At 39.1% G+C, this 21,410-nt stretch overlaps 1 protein-coding gene across 5 annotated transcripts in view; it reads left to right on the forward strand.

The window, feature by feature from the left end:
• The window catches only part of tnk2b (tyrosine kinase, non-receptor, 2b), a 96,163-nt gene extending 74,964 nt beyond the window's left edge, over positions 1-21,199 (forward strand). For 3 of the 5 annotated variants that reach the window (XM_030159651.1, XM_030159649.1, XM_030159648.1), the window contains 15 exons: positions 718-984; positions 2,232-2,384; positions 3,620-3,783; positions 5,508-5,627; positions 5,958-6,084; positions 6,344-6,490; positions 6,655-6,749; positions 7,529-7,723; positions 7,972-8,063; positions 8,468-8,512; positions 8,824-9,251; positions 10,613-11,803; positions 15,128-15,223; positions 16,213-16,343; positions 19,476-21,199. In XM_030159651.1, coding sequence (XP_030015511.1) covers positions 718-984; positions 2,232-2,384; positions 3,620-3,783; positions 5,508-5,627; positions 5,958-6,084; positions 6,344-6,490; positions 6,655-6,749; positions 7,529-7,723; positions 7,972-8,063; positions 8,468-8,512; positions 8,824-9,251; positions 10,613-11,803; positions 15,128-15,223; positions 16,213-16,343; positions 19,476-19,482 — 3,258 coding nt within the window. In that variant the 3' untranslated portion in view covers positions 19,483-21,199. Of the gene's footprint in view, positions 1-717; positions 985-2,231; positions 2,385-3,619; positions 3,784-5,507; positions 5,628-5,957; positions 6,085-6,343; positions 6,491-6,654; positions 6,750-7,528; positions 7,724-7,971; positions 8,064-8,467; positions 8,513-8,823; positions 9,252-10,612; positions 11,804-15,127; positions 15,224-16,212; positions 16,344-19,475 lie in introns of those variants that run through there. The other 2 variants (XM_030159652.1, XM_030159650.1) reach the window with 2 other exon arrangements.
• Positions 21,200-21,410: the final 211 nt, after the last annotated feature.

Consider the following 21,410-nt stretch of genomic DNA (forward strand, 5'->3'; position numbering starts at 1 on the left):
CCAAATCTGTCCATAACTTTTTGAGTTATGTTGCACACTAACGGACAGACGAACAAACAAACAAACAGACAAACAAACAAACCCTGGCAAAAACATAACCTCCTTGGCGGAGGTAATTAAACAAAAGTAACCCAATGAATCAACAATGAAGTCATTTAAGAAAATAATAAACTCAAAAGGCAATACATACCAAAAATGAACTCAGTGAACCAAAAAGACCTGGAGGTGCCGGAAAAAAATAAATGAAATGCAGGGGGAAGGCAGGCCACCACCTATAGGGACGTAGACGCTGCTCCCCCTCCCTAACTGAAAAGAACTTCTCCACTAAATCTAAAATGAAAAGTTTGACCACCGGCCACCGCCAGGCCAAACTAAAAGAAATTAACTTAAATGTCAACTAAAAAGAAAGAGGGCTTCCTAGCCTAAGGCTTCAGCTGTGTCTGGAGGGGTTTCCTGCATCTGGGTCTCGCGAGGTGTTCGTTTGACTGGCTTTTCTAGCTGGCTGACAAGCTGGTTCAGCTGATCATCGGCAGGTGTGTCACCTGATTGAAAGAGCCACAAACAGGGTCACACAGTACACGATCTCATGGCCCCACGCAACAGTCAAAAAAAAAAAAAAACCCTCCTAACAAAATGTACTCTTCAATGACATTCTCAGCAGGTATACGCAGCCTCTCTGTAGGTGTCTCTTCATTCTCCTCTCTGTTCCTCTATTAGGTGTTTAGCGGAAAGCGTCCAGATGGAGGAGACTTCCCCCAGCAGGGCCAACCGGCGTCCTCCTTCCGAAAGCTGTCTCCCACACCTCCCCTGGGTCTAGGGGAGGGAGTCCTGGCTGCACAGCCTGGTGGTAGCGCTCCGCTCGATGGGCAACAGGCTCTGACCTGCCTCATCCCCGAGAAGGATCTGACGCTGTTTGAGAAACTCGGAGACGGCTCATTTGGTGTGGTGAAAAGAGGAGAGTGGCTTACACCAGCAGGAAAAGTGGTAAGAAGACGCACACCTGTCAAAATGATGGAATACCTAAAAAAGATGAGGTTTCTTTGTAAGGGATGTTTTGACTTGGGGTATGTTGACAGCAGTATTTAGTATTATTTATTTGCACATCACAAACAACAAGAAAAAAACATTGTCATGCAAGTAATTCCATTGTGCAGGAGAGAATAGATGCCAAAAAAGACTTCTAGAAATACCTCCCCAGAAATAAACAATACACATAAAAGAAATAAAGAATAAGAATACCATAGAACAGAAATAATTATAAGTAAAAAATACAAAAATGCTAATTAAATGATATACAGCCTTACATTTTTTCATAAATTAGAGTCATTTTCAGATGCTTTTTAAATAATGACAAAGAAGATGTTGATTGAAGTTCAGGATGTAGATTATTCTAAAGACGTGGTCCATAATATTTTAGAGAATACTGACTGACAAAGTCCAGCAGTACGGAAGATGAAATTTGCTTGAGTATCACGTAGGATAATTGTGAATAACAGAAGACAACATAAAAACGTTCTGGAAAACTTTACAACACAATAGTGCAGTTCTTTGCCATAAAATGTGCTCCATGCAATTTTGTTTTAAGAAAGAGGGACAGGTGCATGACTCTATCCTTGCACTTGTGTTGTCTTTATGGTGAATTAATTATATAACTCCAAAATTAACAGAATTTTTCCAGATAATCATGCCAGTCTGCACTCAAAGTTTGTGTTACAGAGTGAATTTGGCATTTTAATGTGTTAGTTTCAATACAGACTAACAAGCAACTCTTGCATTGTGGAAGGTACAGTTTTGTCAGGGCAGTCTGGTCACTTAGAACAAAATGACATGACTTATTTGTACGTACAGTCGCAGAAAAAATTAGTAGACCATCAAAAGTCATCAAAAACAATGGTTATGCAATCAAGCACTAACTCCTGTGTGTATCATGTGACTAAAACAGACAGGAAAGAAAACATGGAATGCCTAAAAGCACTGTTTTTGTCAGTACAATGCCATAGATATTAATGTAAGAAGTGAAGTGATTTTGGTTTTTATCAAGAAACCATGGAAAATGGATAGATATCAGCTCTGAAATTAAACTCTTATGAGCTATTTTTGTTGTTATCATTATATTTGTCCAAATAAAGGTACCTTTAGTTGTACCAGGCACTAAAATGAACAAGAAATTGAAGAAAACAAGGGGTGGTCTAATAATTTTTTCCGCAACTGTAAATCTTCATATTTTCCAGCTGAACGTAGCTGTGAAGTGTCTGAAAACCGATGTGCTCAGCCAGCCTGATGCTCTGGAGGATTTCATCTGTGAGGTCAACGCTATGCACTCCCTGGACCACCAGAACCTCATTCGCCTCTACGGTGTGGTGCTCACACACCCTATGAAGATGGTAGTGAACACACAGAAATGCACACACATAGGGAGAGATACCGTGCTTGCAGTTTACTCATGTTCTCACAATGTACAGGGGTAGGGGAAAAAAAAGAAGTTAATGCTCCCTACTGCACATGCTCTGTTCCATCAAAGTCTAAAGTGGATGTTACAGCAAAATAATGAAACACATCCAGGACGTCACATGAAACTACAGCCCGACCGATATGGGATTTTTGGGGCCGATACCGATATTGGGGGCTAAAAAAAGCCGATATCCAATATATCAGCCGATAACCGATATATCGGCCGATATATGAAATAAGAACATTGATCTACACAGGATATAATAATCTTATATTAGATAATTGTGGACAAGTGGATTAACAGTTGCATAAACCTTTGTTTATCTCACAAATATAATTTCCACAACATATTGGACTAGTATGTGACCTGTGTAGAACCACGGTGTTGTAGATGTGCTAGTTTTTATGCTGGGGAGAGCAGACTTTTGAAAAAGATGTGAGTAGCGGTCCGTGATTTTATGATTGTGTGTGTGTGTGTGTGTGTTTGGGGGGGGGGGGGGGGGGGGTGTTACTTTTTCTTGTTAACAGCAAACAAAAAATGCATTTGTTTGTGTCCATCTGATGCAGCCACACCTTTTGAAACAAAAACATATTTTTACCTCCGCCAAGGAGGTTATGTTTTTGCCAGGGTTTGTTTGTCTGTCTGTCTGTCTGTTTGTCTGTCCGTTAGTGTGCAACATAACTCAAAAAGTTATGGACAGATTTGGATGAAATTTTCAGGGTTTGTTGGAAATGGGATAAGGAAGAAATGATTAAATTTTGGTGGTGATCAGGGGTGGGGGGGCCCACGAGGGGGGGCCACTGATTAGCCTTGGCGGAGGTCTGCGCTCTCCGAGTGCTTCTAGTTCTGCAAATATTTCCTGATATTTGAGATTTTGTAAAATTTTTAGGGTGTCCAAAAACTTTTTTCCGCTATTGTATATGCCAGTTGTGTGCATTTATACCAGCACACTGTACACCAGAAATGTCTTATTCACACTGGACTTTGGATGACCTTAAGTTCTCTTTATATCAGGCTGAACTGCTCAAAGTTTTAATGATGGCCAGAACAGAGGCAGGAAAGAAGGGAGAGGGAAGGAAGAATGAAGGGCTAAAATGGGAGATGACCTTTTTGCCTCATTGTTTTTGACCTTTTACACACTCTCCCTCCCTTGTCCTTGTTCAATAGGTGACGGAGCTGGCTCCTCTGGGTTCCCTGCTGGAGCGTTTGAGATGTGTTCGTCCACAAGGCCCAGTGTTGATCCACACTCTGTGTCAGTATGCTGTGCAGGTGGCCTGTGGCATGGCCTACCTGGAGCAGAGAAGGTTCATCCATAGGGACCTGGCAGCCAGGTAAGAGGACTATAATAAGTTTTCAACAGTTATAGAGGGTGTGCATGTGACATCACTGCTAGCGGAAGTCACCGCGGTTACACCCACTGAGTGGCAGAAAGAGGGAGATGAGCAGCGGCTTTGGCTTGAATACTGCGAAAACTTTAGAGCAATCTAAAAAATGGGGCAGAGCTGTTGTGCCATTGATTGCACAAATGGGTTTAAAAAGCACTTGGAGCTATCGTTTTAGCGGCGACCTAAAGCCAAAGACAGAAGAAGGAGATGGATCGCTGCAATTCGTAGAAATAACTGGAATCCAGGCAATGAACCCTGGATTTGTGTCAGGTAACGTTAATTTATGCTGTATTCTTGCATAAAATCATACCTTAAATTACATATCATTTTGGCTAACGTTACCTCTTAGTAAAGCTCTTAATGTTAGCATCTGTCATTTAGTTCTATATTTGATAACTGAAATGTTTTTTGTCTTCAATTGTGTGATTCTGAACCTTGTGCTCTACATGATTTGTAAACTAGCTTAAACTGAGGCTAACCTAGTTTTCCAAATAAGGGGGTACTCTAGCATAAAGCTGTTGCAGCTGTGTTGGATCAAGTATTTGATGTGAACTCTACTTAAATCTCCACAGTACCAGTAGATCATCCACTCACTTGGGTCAATACTAAGGGTTCAACTCCAGTAAATCAGTAGTGAACTGTGAGCACTACTGCTGGGCCTTTACCTTGGAAATCACCGCCAAGAAAATACGTCTGCACTGACATAAAACCTCCAAAACAATAGTATGTTGAACTGAAAGCACTCACCAGCTGTAATCCTCTAATTAACGATGACAAGGATGTCGACAACTCTTTGTCTTTTGTATGCTTTCAGCCTTTGCATTGTGGATTTTCCCGGCGTTGAAACCAGGTTCCTATAAATGTCAGGATACGTGATTTCCAGCCACATATCAATGTTCGTAGACCACTTGTTGTTTGGTAGCTTGTATGGATCCATGTCCAGTCCAATTGTCTTTAATTTCCTGTTATATTCCACATTTTTCCCGGTCTTGCTGTAGTTACTGCTATGCTCCACCATGTTGAGAAGGTTTGTTTTTGCCACTCAGTCTGACTTAGAGGGGCGTGGCCCAGGGGGGAAGTGATGTATGTGCATTCCCTCTATACTATGTCAGACTGTAAAGAAGGCAAAGTCCTCAGATTCTTTAGTTGTTCTTTTTCTCAGACATTTTATTGGCATGTTGAATTAGTTATATTGCTTCTCCTTCTCATTTCTCCTCCACCCACACTTTACAGGCCTTTATAGCAGGACCTGGCCCTCTATAAAAATGAGTCACAGCTTGGCCAGCTGTACTGGGTGGTCTGAGTTCTTGGTCTTGTCCAAATTAGTCACTTTCACTTAAAAGTTGACACCGTATAAATGCCTGAGAAAACCCTAAATGACGGGTAAAAATGAGTCATTTCGTAGTTAAGGCTATTATGAAATAGTAATTACTGAACATTTCACTAACAACGTGCCAAACAGACAATAATTCAAGCTGTGTCTTTTTCACTGCTGGAGTTTGAAATTAAAACTCATCAAACCAGACAGCTTTCCTCATGCAGCACATCTTAGGTTTATTTAATGTTTTTCATTTTTAATACCTTCCGTGATAAATATTTGAGTAATGCAATGTTTAACTTGAAAACATAAGATTACAGTAAAAGTAAAGGGTTGAACTCATTCTCCTCAGGAACATCCTGCTGGCCTCAGCTCACAGAGTGAAGATTGGAGACTTTGGCCTGATGAGGGCGCTGCCTAACAACCATGAGCACTATGTCATGCAGGAGCATCGCAAGGTTCCCTTTGCATGGTGAGTGACTGGGAACAAACAAAAGCTGTAGTTAGAGAAGATACGATGGTGATGAGCTGTGTTAGAGGTTAGAGTGTAATTGTGATTTATTTTTACTTTGACAAATGTGACTGATCAAATCCAGCTGTGTGAAATAGTCACTTAGGTGGTAAACTGTACATGTGCTTGCACAGTTTTAGTCAAGTTTCCAGACGATGCACATTACAAACAAGCAAAAAATGTTTCTGTGACTTTCCTCATTGAATTCATACATGAAAGAGAGGATTTACCTTTGTCATAAATGCAAATAAGTAGTTTAACATTTAAAGTTTGACATTGATCTTCCTGCAGGTGTGCTCCTGAAAGTCTGAAGACCAGAACATTTTCTCATGCAACAGACACATGGATGTTTGGAGTCACTCTGTGGGAGATGTTCACGCATGGCCAGGAACCTTGGTTAGGTCTGAATGGGAGCCAGGTAAACACATACAGATAAATACCGCATCATAAGTACACAGATGGATACAAAAACAGTCATTCTTACTCTGTTTATTTAATAGGAACAGTGCATGTTTGCAAAGCTCAGAATAAAAATGCAGGGTATAAACATGCCAGATTTTCACAAAATTACTTGGTACATAATACACAATAGACTCTCTGCATGTAAAAATACCTACCTCACTTATATATATTCTGCAGTCTGTTAATTTTTACTCAAACATTTTTTTTTTATGTAGATTCTGCATAAGATTGACAAAGAAGGTGAGCGGCTGCCTAAGCCTGAGGACTGTCCACAGGATATTTATAATGTGATGCTGCAGTGCTGGGCTCAAAAACCAGATGACAGACCTACCTTTGTTGCTCTGCGAGAGTTCCTACTTGAGGTAGGAGGGAGTCATTTACACTGAACACAGTGCAAGCACAACAAGGGAAAGATACAGTTTCCAGTCATCATTTGAATGGGTTTTCAGCTCCACCTAGTGGACCTTCTGCAAAGTAAAAATGACAATGTTTTTTTGACTCGCTTGTTTTGTTTTTTTTTCCCCAGACCATGCCTACAGACATGTGCGCTCTGCAGGACTTTGAAGAAGCTGACAAACTCCTGATCCAGATGAATGATGTCATCACCATCATAGAGGGGAGGTGTGTATTTAAGACTCATCCTCCATATTAATAGCTTTTAACCCTTTCATGCATAGTATTCAGTACAGTGGACAGTTATTCTACAGCTGCTCTCTTATATATTCATGGATTTTGTTGTTTTAGTTCCATATCAGCCAGCACAGTGGACGCTTATGCATCATCCTAAACACTGCAATTCATGCCATTACTGTAACTTTGCTGTTCTTGATAAACCTGACCTGCAGTAACATGTTTGAGTGTAAATTAATTGCTTGTTATTGTTATTATATTGTAATTAACCTTTTTTTTTTCTTTTTTTTTTTAAACAAAAGGGTTTTTTTTGCATATTATCTCTATGAAATGAGTAATGACTGGTATTAAAGTATGTTAAAATGTGAGAAAACATCAGATTAGCAGCATTAAAAATGTTTTTATTTCATAGTTTTCACACAGTATATCAGTAAATACATGTTTCTTTGCTCTAAAAATGAAAGGCATGGTGTCCAGCTGAGTGGACATTTTTGCAACTCCATGAAAAATAGGTTTATAAGAAAATTTTCTGTAGGCATGTTTTTTCATGCCTAAAGAGGGATGAAAATGCTCAGGAAAAAAACCTTGATAAAGATTCTCATAATTCATGCATGAAAGGGTTAAACTAACAAAGTTGAGATGTTTAACTTCCTTATTACTTATGACTAAATAGACCTTTAATTTGTAATCTAGCATAGAATTATTCCACGTTAAGTAGCTTCATTGGGTGCACATCTCACTCATAAAAATGTGGGCTGTCCATGTTTCAGGGCAGAGAACTATTGGTGGCGAGGTCAGAACAAGCGGACTCAAAAAGTTGGCCAGTTCCCCAGAAATGTGGTAACAGCAGTCGCTGGTTTATCAGCTCATGACATTAGCCGGCCACTGAAAAACAGCTTCATTCACACCGGCCACGGAGACACCAACCCTCATCGCTGCTGGGGCTTCCCCGACAGGATTGATGAGTAAGGGTTTTCTTCTGTTTAGTATTGAACCATTTGTGTCTATAGTGTCAGTATCAAATTGTGAAAGTTATCCACAGTTTTGGCAGCGGGAGTTTGTCAACATCAGGATTTCTCTGAGATCTAAGAGTAGTAATGTAAAACAAACACCAATAGGTGGCAGTAGCACACTATTTGACACTTCCACTCGGTTGTGGTAGAAGTGTTACACCAGACTAACATTTAATCTGTTGGATTACCTGTCGCCTCAGTTTGTACCTCGGGAATCCCATGGATCCCCCTGACGTTCTGGGACTAGACCTCAGCGCTGCTCGACCCACACAGCTCCCAGGACGAGCTAAAAGTGAGTAAATAAACTTTTAATAAAGACTTAACAACATGCCTAACTCTTTAGGGGATTGGTAAAACATGAACGTACAATGAAAACTGCTGTCTAGTACTGGTCTCTGTATTAATATTTCATGAACTAAATAAAAATAACCTTCTTATATCATCTTTGGTTGTGGGACTTTTCCCCATTATTTACAACAGACACTAAGATTCTAAAAGTTAAGGCTGTGTACGTCTGGCCTCAGAAGAGGAACCACTAAAAGAGCTTACTTTTCTTTTTTTCTCGCTTACTTTCAAAGCTCTGACATTTGCTTTATGCTTTTTCCTAACCTTTTTCTTCAATGCTGTTTTCACTTTTATTTCCTTTGTTTCTCCTTGGCTCTGCGGCGGTGCTATTTTGTTTTTTTATTTGTCCAGAGGAGCCTCCTCCCCGCCCTCCACAACCAGCAGTGTTAATCAAGAGTAAGTCTGGTTTCTCTCAGCAGCTCCTCACCCATTGCTCCTGCCCTCTATGTTCCCTCTTAGCTCCACTCTTCAAAGGTACATCTCACATTTTGCCTGTTTAGTGTCTGCAGTGGTTGTGCCTTGTTTTATTTGCCATCCTTTACTCCATCTCTTCATCTCTAACAGGTGTGCAGTGTTCTTGCTGTGCACTATACTTAACCTCCAACTGTTTGTGGAGTGGCATGTGGTTTGTAGTAGATGGTGTGACATGACTTTTAAGACTTTCAGCGTCGAAAGGAGTATTCACATTCATGCGTTTCTGTTTTCAGAACCTTGCTATGATCCAGTAAATGAGGATGAGGATCTGACTTCTGCAGGACTAAAGAGATTATCGCTCCGCAAAACAGGTTCCGTCAAAGGCCTCAAACTGAAACCTGCCGCATGGGTCTCTGCATCAAAACAGGGGGGCGGTCGGATTTTAGGGCAAAACCCTAACAGTGAAGTGTCCCTCATTGACTTTGGGGAGGAGTTCCCTCCACCCACACCCTCCCCGTCTCCTGTGGTGGAAATTCAGATCCCATCGTTGGCAAAGTTGGTTTTGGAAGCAGAGAACATCCTGGACCGTACTCCACCCCAGAGCCCCTCTAGATCATTACCCCGCCCCCTCCATCCTACACCAGTAGTAGACTGGGACGCCCGACCATTACCCCCACCCCCAGCTTATGACGATGTAGCCCAAGATGAAGATGATATGGAGGTAAGTAGGAGCTGATACATATTAAATTGTATTATATCAGTAAATGTGATGATTAAAACTTGAATATGTATCCTTTAGTGTGTATGTGAGCCCTGAAAGGGTTCCGTGAGTCCACCTTAAACTGCAGGAGTCTGTTTAATGTTTTACTGCTACTATTAAGTCATGGTGTTGATCTTAAAATGAGTTTGTGCTGCATGCGTGCAACTCTGGATCTCTGTGGACGTCATAGTTGATGTATCAAGATCTTCAGATTAGAGCCAGTGTTTAGTGATGCTAAGCTGTTCTGTTTTATAATTTTCAATATGCAGTTTATCATGTTCGGTGTTATTTATCTTAGTGTTGAATAAGCAAAGCTGTGACGCTGAGTGTGTGCACTGGGTTCCTGAGCTGTAGACAAACCCATGAATTAACAGATAAGGTGTGAAGAGAGTGACAGACTAATCCTCTGTTCTGCTTGAAAAACGGATGCTTGCAGTTTGACTATTTCTGTTGAGAGTAAGTCATCATCCGCCACAATATTTTTGGTTTGTGATAAAACTAAAAATATTGAAATTACTTACTAAATATGCTTTGGCGGCTGTTAATATATCTGGGCGGTCTGCCCATGTACAGACTGTTTGTGGGAAACACTTTTTTATGCTTTTGCATGATTTTATTAATATAAAATTCATCCATTCAGGCAAAATATATTAAGATCTTTACTTTATCCATTACATTATATCATGGTTATAATAGTTTTGGATTTTTCATTATAGTTTAGTTTTATTTAGTTTTGACTTTTTTTTCTCTAATTTAGTTAGTTTTAATTCGTTTTTAGAGCAGGTTTGCTAGTTTTTATTAGTTTTCATTTTTTTGTAAATGCTTACTTTTAGTTTAGTTTTAGTATTAATTTTAGTTTTGTCATATCTTTTATCTTCTTCGCCGTCATATTCAAATAAATCCCGTACAGGACTCTGCTTTCTCCCAACTTTAGTCTCCATGTTTCCAGGTAGAGTGGGGATGAGAAGACGACTAAACGACAAGTGACGAGAAGTAACGGCCCATATGGTGCCGCTAGCTAAAATTGCTTGAGCGAAACAAATTGATTTCGTATCAATCCGACGTTGACAAAGACAAAAACGAAGGGAATTTTATCCATAATTTTTATACGTTTTAGTTAGTTTTGTAAGCGCACAATACAGTTTCAGTTATCGTTTTTTCTTTTAATTATAGTTTTTATTTATTTCAGTTAATGAAAATGTTTTTACAATTCTAATTTTCGTCATTTCGTTAGTTTTCGATAATGATAATAACCTTGCATTATATGTATGTACTGCAGCTGTGTACCAAACAAACCAGTATGATCTTGTCTCTTCATAAAGGTGAGCTCCATCAACAGCACAGAGCAGCTGCATGGAGAGGAGCAGAGTGAAGTTTGTAACACAGACGAGGCTCTTCCCTCTGGACAGAAGGTAGAGGGTGAGACTCTGGTCTCCAGGGGTCCTGACAGACCCGGCCTCGAGGATAATCTCTTTCTTCCAACCAAACACAGTCAGGGTCTGTCCACATCATTCTCACAATCAGCAGAAATCTTTCAAGAACTTCAGCAAGAGTGCATGAGGAGGCTTCATGTTCCCGCTGTTGGCAATGCTCCACCAAGTTCCTCTTCACAGACGTCGACCTCATGTCCACAGACCCAGGACGGATCCCAGCCCAGTGTCCTGTCCTCTGAGGACAAACCTCAGATCCCTCCCCGTGTCCCCATTCCCCCTCGGCCCATGAAAAGAGGAGACTACAGCTCTGCCCGCTGGTCACGAGACCTTTCCCTGTCCCCCTCACCAGCTGATGCCACAGAGGACGTTTCATGCCAAGACCAGGACAGACCACCTCAAATCCCACCTCGAGACCCTTTATCTCAGCCGGGGTCCAGGACTCCCAGCCCCATGGGTCTTGTAGTGGGCTCCCCTCAGCCAAGAGTCTACTCTGTCAGCCCCACGACCTCCTGTCCCTCCACACATACCTACGGATCCTACCTCTCCACCTCTCCAGGGAAACTCATGCCTACAACACACAGCTTTGCCTCAGATCCTAAATATGCTGCACCCAAAGTGATCCAGGCCCAGGCACAAGGAAAGGACTCTAACAAGGGCCCCTGCATCCTCCCCATTGTCCGAGATGGACGGAAAGTCAGTAACACCCACTATTACCTTCTACCAGAGAGACCCCCATACCTTGACCGCTACGACCGCTTTTTCAGGGAGGCAGAGAGCTTACCTGTCAGCGGCGTGGAGGAAAGGCATGTGCGCCAAGCCAACACAGCCACTGTCAGACCGATGGTGGTGAGCAGCCAGACGCTCCAGGGACACGCCCAGGGACAGGGCCTCGTCCAGCCCAAAGAACTGAAGGCTAATTTCTCCTCCAACAATAACAGCAGTCTGGGTGGGCCTCGGTCAGGGATGAAGACATCAGTTAGCCTCCCTCGTGTGTGTTCGGACGGGCTGACTGCACCTGTACTCCCTGCCTCCTGTACCAGGACAGACGGAGGAGGGAACTCAGCTGACAGGGTCAGGATGGTAAGGTCACAGTAATTTGGTTTCCACGGCTTTCCTACTGTTTATATAATTTTATTAGGTGAGTCTCATGATGAGAGATAGTGTAATGAACTGTCTCTGAAATACACTTAAAAGATGACCTCATGTCCTTCTAAAAGGGATAGTTTGGATTATTTAAGGTAGGGTTATATGAGTTACTAATTCATAGTCAGTGTATTACCTGTAGGGGTGTGTATTTGCAAGAATCTGGCAATACGATACAAATCACAATACTAGGGTCATGATACAATATATCACGATATATCATGATACTGTTAAAAAGGCAATTTTTTGTTTGTTTCTTTTTTTAAAATGATTATTTCCTGGAAGAATTGAATTGCACCAAAAATATGCACAAATACTAAACACATTTTTATTTGATCACAACAGGATCTAATGCTATATCACAAAATGTTCCTTATTAAAACTTAAGTTATGTTTTACAGACATTACAGATTACAGATCCTTCTCAAATGTTCATATTCTATTAATTCACGACTAATATCAGAACATTATTTTTGTGCATTCCCGATAAAGGAGTTAGCATCTGCCTCTCAGACAGTAAAAAGTGCTTTTAGGATGCTTCAAATAACCATTATTTAATACAATAGTGTTCAATAATAATGAATAAGATATAAACAATAAAGAAAACCAAAAAACAAAAATGAACCTCCGCTATATCTGCATTTGAATAAATACCTAAAAATATCAATACAGTACTTTTTAATATCGATACAGTATTGTGAAATGAAATATCGCGATATACTGCAGAACCGATATTTTCTAACTCCCCTAATTACCTTTAGACGACAATCAGCACAACCTTATTTTGGAGCAGCATAAAGGGGAAAAAAAAGAAATGTGGTATTTTAATCACCCAGATAAAAAAAAAAAGATGAAGTCTAAAAAAAAACTCATCTTTTTACTACGTGATCTTACCCTCAATTCACGTTTTCTTGTGGCGCTACATTTTCCGAAGTGTTCATAGAAACATATTCCTACACATTAACACAGTAAAACTCATCTGCATCATTCAGAGTTAGAAAGGGCTGGCTGATGGCAAGATAAAACTGTGAGAAAGTTCAAAATTTATTGAAAATATTGATACTGATTCTGTTTTTTGTTTTGAAAGGTGGTCCTGTTTTTTTAACTGGGTTTTGCTCCAGGCTCTGTTCACAGCAGTACATTTGTTTTCTTCTGTGCCCGGTACACTTGTCTCCTATTCAACCCCACTTCAAAAACCTCCAGACTATCCCCGACTGCTTCTTTGGTTTTGTAAATCATGCATTAGTTATTTCTTCAGCCCTGCTAGTTACTTTAACTTTTGATCGTCACTTGTAAAAATCTGTGTTGCTTGTTTACTAGGGGTGTAAGAAAATATCGGTTCTGCAATATATCATATTTCACAATTCTGTATCGATATTAAAAAGTACTGTATCTATATTTTTAGGTATTCATTCAAATCATTCAAATGCAGATATTGGAGGTTTTTTTAAATTTTTTCGTTTTTCTTTTATGTTTATATTTTATTTATCGTTATCTAACACTCTTTTGTTAAATAATGTTAGTTCCTTTGTTGGGATTGCACAAAAATAATGTAATGTTAGTTATGAACTAATAGAATATGAACTTTTAAGCAGGATCTTAAACTGTAATGTCTGTAAAACATGATTTAAGTTTTAACACAGGAACATTTTGTGATATAGTGTTAGAACCTGTTCTGATCAAATAAAAATGTGTCTAGTATTTGTGCATATTTCGGGTGTAATTCAATTCTTCCAGGAAATAATCATTTTAAAAAGAAACAAAGAAAAAAATTGCCTTTCTAACAGTATCGTGATCCTCATATTGTGATTTGAATCGTATCGTCAGATTTTTGCCAATACACGACCGTATTGTTTACTGAACACTTTCATGTGCACACCTATGCAGGCAAATGGTAACTTTCCTCCCACAGACAATAAACACAGTTGAACTATTTTGAACTTCTGGCACTTATACCACACATCTGTCACAGTTGAATGAATATCCTCCCTTTTCAAGTACAATTAATGATCGGAATTAAATTTTCATTCATGTGTAACTGCAAAAAAAAAATCATATGCAAACTGGATATATACTTATGAATGCCAATGAATCAAGACAAATATTCTAAATGGAAAGTCCTATTTGAATATATTCAGTGACAACATTTAACATGTTCTGCTGTTTAATTTCTCTTCATAATTAAAAAAAAAAAAAAAAGCATAAGAATATTAAAACTTTTACTAACTTAATTAAAAATATGCTAGCGCACTTCAGGGACAAAGGCCGTATTAGTTTTTGCAGAGGTTAATTTAAAAAGACGAGGACCTTTTGCTAGTCAATTGATTTTTCCCACATATTGAACTGCATTGAACTGAAGTCAGGATCACTGCAAAGGCTCTACATTGATCAGGCACTTGGCATTTTGTAGTGGATACTGATATCTGTGGGCTGCTTACGAGGTGCAAGGAGAGAGAGTGATTGATTTTTTCCAGTATTGATAAAGTGTACATCAATCACATATTTATGGCCGTGCTTGAAAGTTTGTGAAACTTTTTATTATTTTTTCATTTTTTTTGCATAATTATGTCGCGTGAACTGATCAGTGGTTGAAACATCGCAGTTACTTATAGTGAAAAATGATCCAATCTTTATCCAGTTTGAAGAGCATAGAAAGGGAAGGCTGAGTTTCTTTGGCTGGTAAATTCAGATTAGTTTTTAGGAAGGACTCCCTCCACCTTTAATAATTAAATTACTATTGTTTAATGCAGCGAGAGAAGATCATAAGGGGGAAGTTAAAGTATTAAAGTTTGTGCTGGTTGTAAAAACATTGATTATAAGTTGAGAATCAAAGACTACACTCCTATAAAGTCCTATTATTACATGTGAAGACGCGATAAAAGATATTTTTTATTTGTTAAATTAAAAGAATACTCTAATACTTGATTCAATTCACTTTAATCCTATAGCACATTTAAACAAGAACATTTCCAAAGTGCTGCACATTGTAAAAAACAAAATAATTACAAGAAATACACTAAAAACAATTAATAAGTACATAGAACTACAACAATGCTAGAAATAAAACAATAATAATGCAATGATAATACCAGTAGATTAACAGATAGATAAATATGAATACATACACTATAGATGAATTTATCCAAAGTAAATGAGTTGGTGTCTATGCGCTCTTAATATTTAGGTTTAGACCTACTGCTGAAAATCATAGGTTGTGCTGTTTATTGCAGAGACTTACTTTGGTGTTTTTATCTGATTTAGGTGCAGGAGGCAGTTCATGGTGTGACGATAGAGGAGTGTCAGGCTGCACTTCAGAACCACAACTGGAATGTCCAGAAAGCTGTGCATTACTTAAAGGTGAGCTCTTCATTAGCTCATAGTTTACCTGTACTATGAAAGCAAGCGCATGGTTTTGACACAGTTAGTGTTTCCTTGTGTTTGCTGTCAGCACAGTAATAACTATAAGGAAGTGTTTTCATTCATTCTCCAAACTGCTTTGTCCTCGAGAGGGTCGTGGGTATACCCAGGACATGTCCCCAGTTCAGAAACTGTCTTTCATAAAGGTTTTATAAAATACCATATAAACAATACAATACTTGTAAAGCTTCCTATGGCAAAGAAAATGTTTTTAAATAAGGCAGCAACATTAAATGGTTTCAGTCCATCAAAATAAAGGCCTTATGGTGCGAATGTTGGCAGTTCTATAATTATTGGAGAGAACTCAAGTCCACAGTGGTAACACTGCTGCAGAAAGGTCCTTGGAGATCATGTTTACTTCCCTGGTTAGGCCTCGAGTCCTTTTATTTATACGTTTTTCAATAAGATGTTTCTGTAAACGGGAAGTCACTGAACATTTCATGTCTGTATAGGTTCAAAAAGAATTCAGCTCTGTTGGTCCTTAAGGGAGAAATCAGGCCATTACTGCAGCAATGAGCCTATTAGATATTTTTCTTTTAAAAAAAAAAAAAAAAAAAAGGAGAAAGTGCATAGACACTGATGTGTCTCCAGCCGGCTGATGGCTGGCTGTGGGTTGAGCCATATGTTTGGGAGATAGCAGGCACGAGGGAACACTTGAGTGTTCCTTAACAGTGGCAGCAAAGTTTAAATTGCAATACGAAGTTCTCAGCCGGTCTAAGTAACAACAAAAGTGTGTTTACAGAAAACACTGAGCTTCATAAAGACTGAAACTTCTGAAAATGTTTAAGAATCCTTATTGGTGCTGCAGTCAGCCTTAATATGATGCTCTGTGAGATGGATTCTGTAGTGTTTTTCTATGTAATACTCTGACTCCCTGCATCGACCCAACCCCAGCTTTGTGTTTTATTATTTTAATTGCATCTCTGCAGGTGGAGCAGTTGTTCTGTTTGGGTCTGAGGACCAGGTCCGAGTGTCTAAAGCTGCTGGAGATGTGTGACTGGAACCTGGAGGTGGCCAGCACTCAGATGTTAGATAACTATGGATCCACAACAAGACAGAGGTATGATTTCCGATATAATGTTTGCCAAAAGAAAATGGAATTGACTCTGTCTTATTACTGGTCAACAGTGACTATGGATCTGTCCATATATTAAATGATCTCAGACTGTGAACAGGCCAAGGCCGTATATTGACTTTTAAAGCTTTATTGGTATATTTTCACATGAGATATGGAGTGAGACATTCAGTTCATAATGATGCAGTTTGATGTTGTGTTCATGTGTTAGTGTCTGAAACATTATGTTTTGCACCATTGCCTTGGCAAAGCATCTGTGTAAAAGGAGGGTTACTGCACCGTCTGCAGCGGAGTCACTGTAAGAGCCGATCTGAACTCAATTAATGTGAAACTTCAATGACTTTATTCCTCAGCTGGAGTAAAAACACTTAACACAAACTCCTGCAGGTTATATGGACTAACCAAACACTTTAACTGCTGACACACTCTAAAGAAATACCATTACAGGAGTTTAAGTCACTCGTTAGCCAGTCCATATTAATGCTTAAATCTACACGTGATGCAATGTTCCCTGTAATACACAGTATCCACAGTAGTAGTCACCCATTTAAAATGAAAACTGGTGTAGTAGAAGTGTTTAGACAGGACTTATACTTATTAAATAACACTATATTTAAAAAAAAAAAACAGGCCATATGCCAAACTAAGATCAACCATAACATAGGGAAGGAAACTTGTATTTGCATTCTAGCTTTATAGGCTGTTTTAATAAAAGTAGTTTTTACATGTCACCTGTGCACTGCAAAAATCACAATCTTACCATATGTATTTTTCTCATTTCTAGTCAAAATATCTCATCACACATAAAACTAGAAGCACTCTGAGAGCGCAGACCTCCACCAAGGCTGATCAGTGGCCCCCCCCCCGTGGGGCCCCCCACCCCCGGTCACCACCAAAATGTAATCATTTCTTCCTTATCCCATTTCCAACAAACCCTGAAAATTTCATCCAAATCTGTCCATAACTTTTTGAGTTATGTTGCACACTAATGGACAGACAAACAAACAAACAGACAAACAAACCCTGGCAAAAACATAACCTCCTTGGTGGAGGTAATAAGACAAAATCACCTAAAGAGTAACTTTTCAGTGAGATATAAGAACTTATTTTTAGACACTAAGTCTTGAAAATCTTATTTCAAGAAATCTTACCAAGATAATTTTCACATTATCTATTGGCAGATTTTTTTTTTATTTTTTTTATTTAATTCAAGATTTTTTTGCTTAACTCAAGCAAAAAAAAAAAAATCTGCCAATGGAACAAGTGAAAATTATCTTGGTAAGATTTCTTGAAACTAGAAGCACTCGGAGAGCGCAGACCTCCGCCAAGGCTGATCAGTGGCCCCCCCCCCGTGGGCCCCCCCATGCCAAGGAGGTTATGTTTTTGCCAGGGTTTGTTTGTTTGTTTGTCTGTCTGTTTGTCTGTCCGTTAGTGTGCAACATAACTCAAAAAGTTATGGACAGATTTTGATGAAATTTTCAGGGTTTGTTGGAAATGGGCCCCCCCCGTGGGCCCCCCCACCCCCGATCACCACCAAAATTTAATCATTTCTTCCTTATCCCATTTCCAACAAACCCTGAAAATTTCATCCAAATCTGTCCATAACTTTTTATGTTTCACACTAACGGACAGACAAACAAACAAACAAACAAACCCTGGCAAAAATATAACCTCCTTGGCGGAGGTAATAAGATTTTCAAGATCTATTGTCTAAAAATAAGCTCTTATATCTCACTGAAAGGTTACTCTTTAGGTGATTATGTCTTATGTAAAGCATAATGAGATATTTTGACTAGAAATGAGGAAAAATACAAATGGTGTGTAGAAATAATGGGGTATGAGATTCCAATGTGCTGTGATGTTCTGTATTTTTGTAACTTATCTGGTGGAAATGTACAACATATATTTGGTTAAGATACTTTTAGTGGCTTGCAACAAAGCTATTACAAGGAACTGGGGAAGGACAGAACCACCAACACAGGACCAGCGGATCACAATTGTTGATGGAATATATACAATGGAAAGGGTGACTCATAGACTGCGACTACACGAAGCACAAATGGACAAAAAGGGAAACAAATGGACTGTTCACAGAGCTCAGAATGGTGGAAAGACTGGATAAAGGAAATGTATTGAAATATAAGTAATGTACCCAAGCATTGTTGGTTTGTTCGTCTTTTGTTGTTTTGTCAAATGTATGTGTAAAAAAATTCAATAAAAACTTAAGTGGAAAAAAAAAAAAAAGAAATGAGAAAAATACACTTGGTAAGATTTAGATTTTTGCAGCATGGAATATGTGAAAACTATCTTGGTAAGATTTCTTGAAATAAGATTTTCAAGATGTATTGTCTAAAAATAAGTTCTTATATCTCACTGAAAAGTTACTGTTTAGGTGATTTTGTCTTATTTAAAGTGTGATGAGATATTTTGACTAGAAATGAGAAAAATACACTTGGTAAGATTTGGATTTTTTGCAGAGTGTGACTTTTACTTACACCAGAACACATAGAATATACAAAGATGCCATTTAGAGCTCAAACTTCTGGTCATATCCTTCAAAACTTTAACATTATAGGGCATCGGGTAAACTTTTAAATAGTCTTAATGAGGACATTACGGAGTCTTGCAGTTCGGCTCTTGGTTGGACATTGTTTCTGGAAATTGGATTCAGTCTTGACCTTATTCGACTTTGCTGACACCACATTTGTCTTCTCAAAGCCATCTGAATCTACTGTCTGACTGGGCTTAAATTCTGAGGCTCAAAATATGCATTTAGTAACGGCAGAAACACACACACACACACACACACTGAGGAGACAGACAGCGGTATGATGCAACGAGAAGCCTCAGTGCGCTTTCCTAATGAGTCTTGGGTACGGCTCCATCTCATACTTGACTGCAACAGTGAACAAAGTTTGAACCATACTATAGAAGAAAACTATATATATTATGGAAACATTTTTATTGCTAGCAGATTTTAATGTGTATTTGGCTTTGCTGGCATTGAATAGAGGCTCTTTCAAGAGAATATGAATATCATTTGAGTTCCTCTAGAAAGATTTATCATTTCATCTCACCGTTTTCTAAGTCTAATCTAAATCTCCCTCCTTTTTGCAGGCGGTGACAGAAGCTCTTTGATTGGAACTTCATTCTCCCTGAAAACATCATCAGAGGAGGTCAGTCTGCTTCCTGACCCTTCGTTTTTTTGGCTCCACGCGTCGCTTCAGAGGACTGTTATTTAAATACTGGAGAATCAGGCACATTTTCACTGAACTCGCACGGAACAGCGCACTTCATTATGCCTTCATTCATCCTTGTTATGGGTACAGAAATTTAGACAGTCATATTTTGATGCGAGTTTGAAAGAAATCAGATTGTTGCACTTACTAGGGAAACGTAGCGCTCTATCTACCATCTGTCCAAAGTTGTTCCCAGAAATGATTGACACTGTACTCGTATGTCTGAGCGTTTGGTGAACCTTGCTCATGCTAGAAATGAAACTGAGTGAAAGTGTTCACTTTAAGCATCACTGACTCTGACCGCTGCCACACTCACTCTGTCAGATTTACTATCCGGTAGCCTCACTGCCACAGTCACACTGCTGACCAACAGAACCGAGACACATCGATCCGTTCTACTGTTGATGTCATTAAAAGTCAAGCACAAGATGACTCGAGATAAAATGTGTAAAGTAGCACAAAAAAAAAAAAAAAAAAAAAAAAAAACGACAACAGCACTTTGTTTAAATATTCACATTTTACCAAAAGGTCATCTTTACGTCAGATGTGCAAAGAACTGGTACAATTTGACTGAAAACTGGTATTATTGAATCTAAATATTGTACACTGTATGTTTGGAGAGTTCTGTAAAGGTCAACCTCCTGTATCTTTGGCTGGAGGAACTGCAGCACCGCTTAATCGCATTACAGCGAGAAAAAAAAAAAAAAAAAAAATGCTAGTGTTTACCACATTCAAGCACAACCAAATTCGAAACTCTCAAATAATTGCAAAGTCAGAAAGTCAAGGGTGGTGATATAACCATGTAGATTTCTGCTGAAGGATGTGGAGGAAAGTGAAAATGTGCAGAAAACAAATACTGTGTGGAAAACATTTATCTCGGTCAAAAATGCTCCCCTTTTTCACCTCAGCGACGACGCATTTAGGGGGAAAAACATGCAGGCAAACCTCTTAAAAATCCCTCATTACTCTATAATTTATATTTAAATGATATAGACCTTGTTTATCCTTCATGAAGAGACATTTATGTGTTTGTAGAAACAACTGTATGAGCAGTGTGTTGGACTTTTTTTTTTTTGTTTTATTATATATGAATTTTTAATATATTGCAGAGTAACACTGCTTGTTTATTCCTGGTCAGGAGGTTTAGAGACAGATCTATAACAACTGCCACATGGGATTGAAGAAAAACATGGCCACCGAATTTCCCGGAGCCTAGATAAAAAAAAAAAAATCTTTTATTTTATTCCTTCTTTCTAAGCACTTTGCCCCCCCAGAACTCCTGTGCATCAGCTGAAAACTCCTGCCAACTTGGTATTTTCTGCATGCACTGTGACTACGTTGGCAGTTAATAACGACAACGTAGTGAAATTTACCCCCAGGCACGGATCCTGTCCCATAATCATCACTTAAAACCACAATAGTGATATTATGCTCAGCAGCTTTGGGGGCAATCATTTAAAACTCGGAGGATGCGTCAGACCTGGCTGGACGTGACACCACATTTTCTGACTGGAAACTGACACAGCAGAGCCCTCAATTCCATCTAATGAGGCTTAAGACTCTAAACTTTTCTTTATAGACTGTGGTAGATTTCATAAAAACCAAAAAAAAAAAGCTATCCCGCATACTGTAATTTCAACAGCACCCGCTTTCGTAAATTCGATAAAACACTGAAAAACGATACTTGACAGGCAGTTCAGGCGAACACATGATCCCTACGGTGCTTTTCTCCGCAGGCACAAATAACTGTCCATGTCACAGGTGTCAAACATGCGCCCCGGGGGCCAAAACCGGCCCACCAAAGTGTCCAGTC

The sequence above is a fragment of the Sphaeramia orbicularis genome, chromosome 17 (genome assembly GCF_902148855.1).
Source record: "Sphaeramia orbicularis chromosome 17, fSphaOr1.1, whole genome shotgun sequence".
Taxonomy (NCBI): domain Eukaryota; kingdom Metazoa; phylum Chordata; class Actinopteri; order Kurtiformes; family Apogonidae; genus Sphaeramia; species Sphaeramia orbicularis.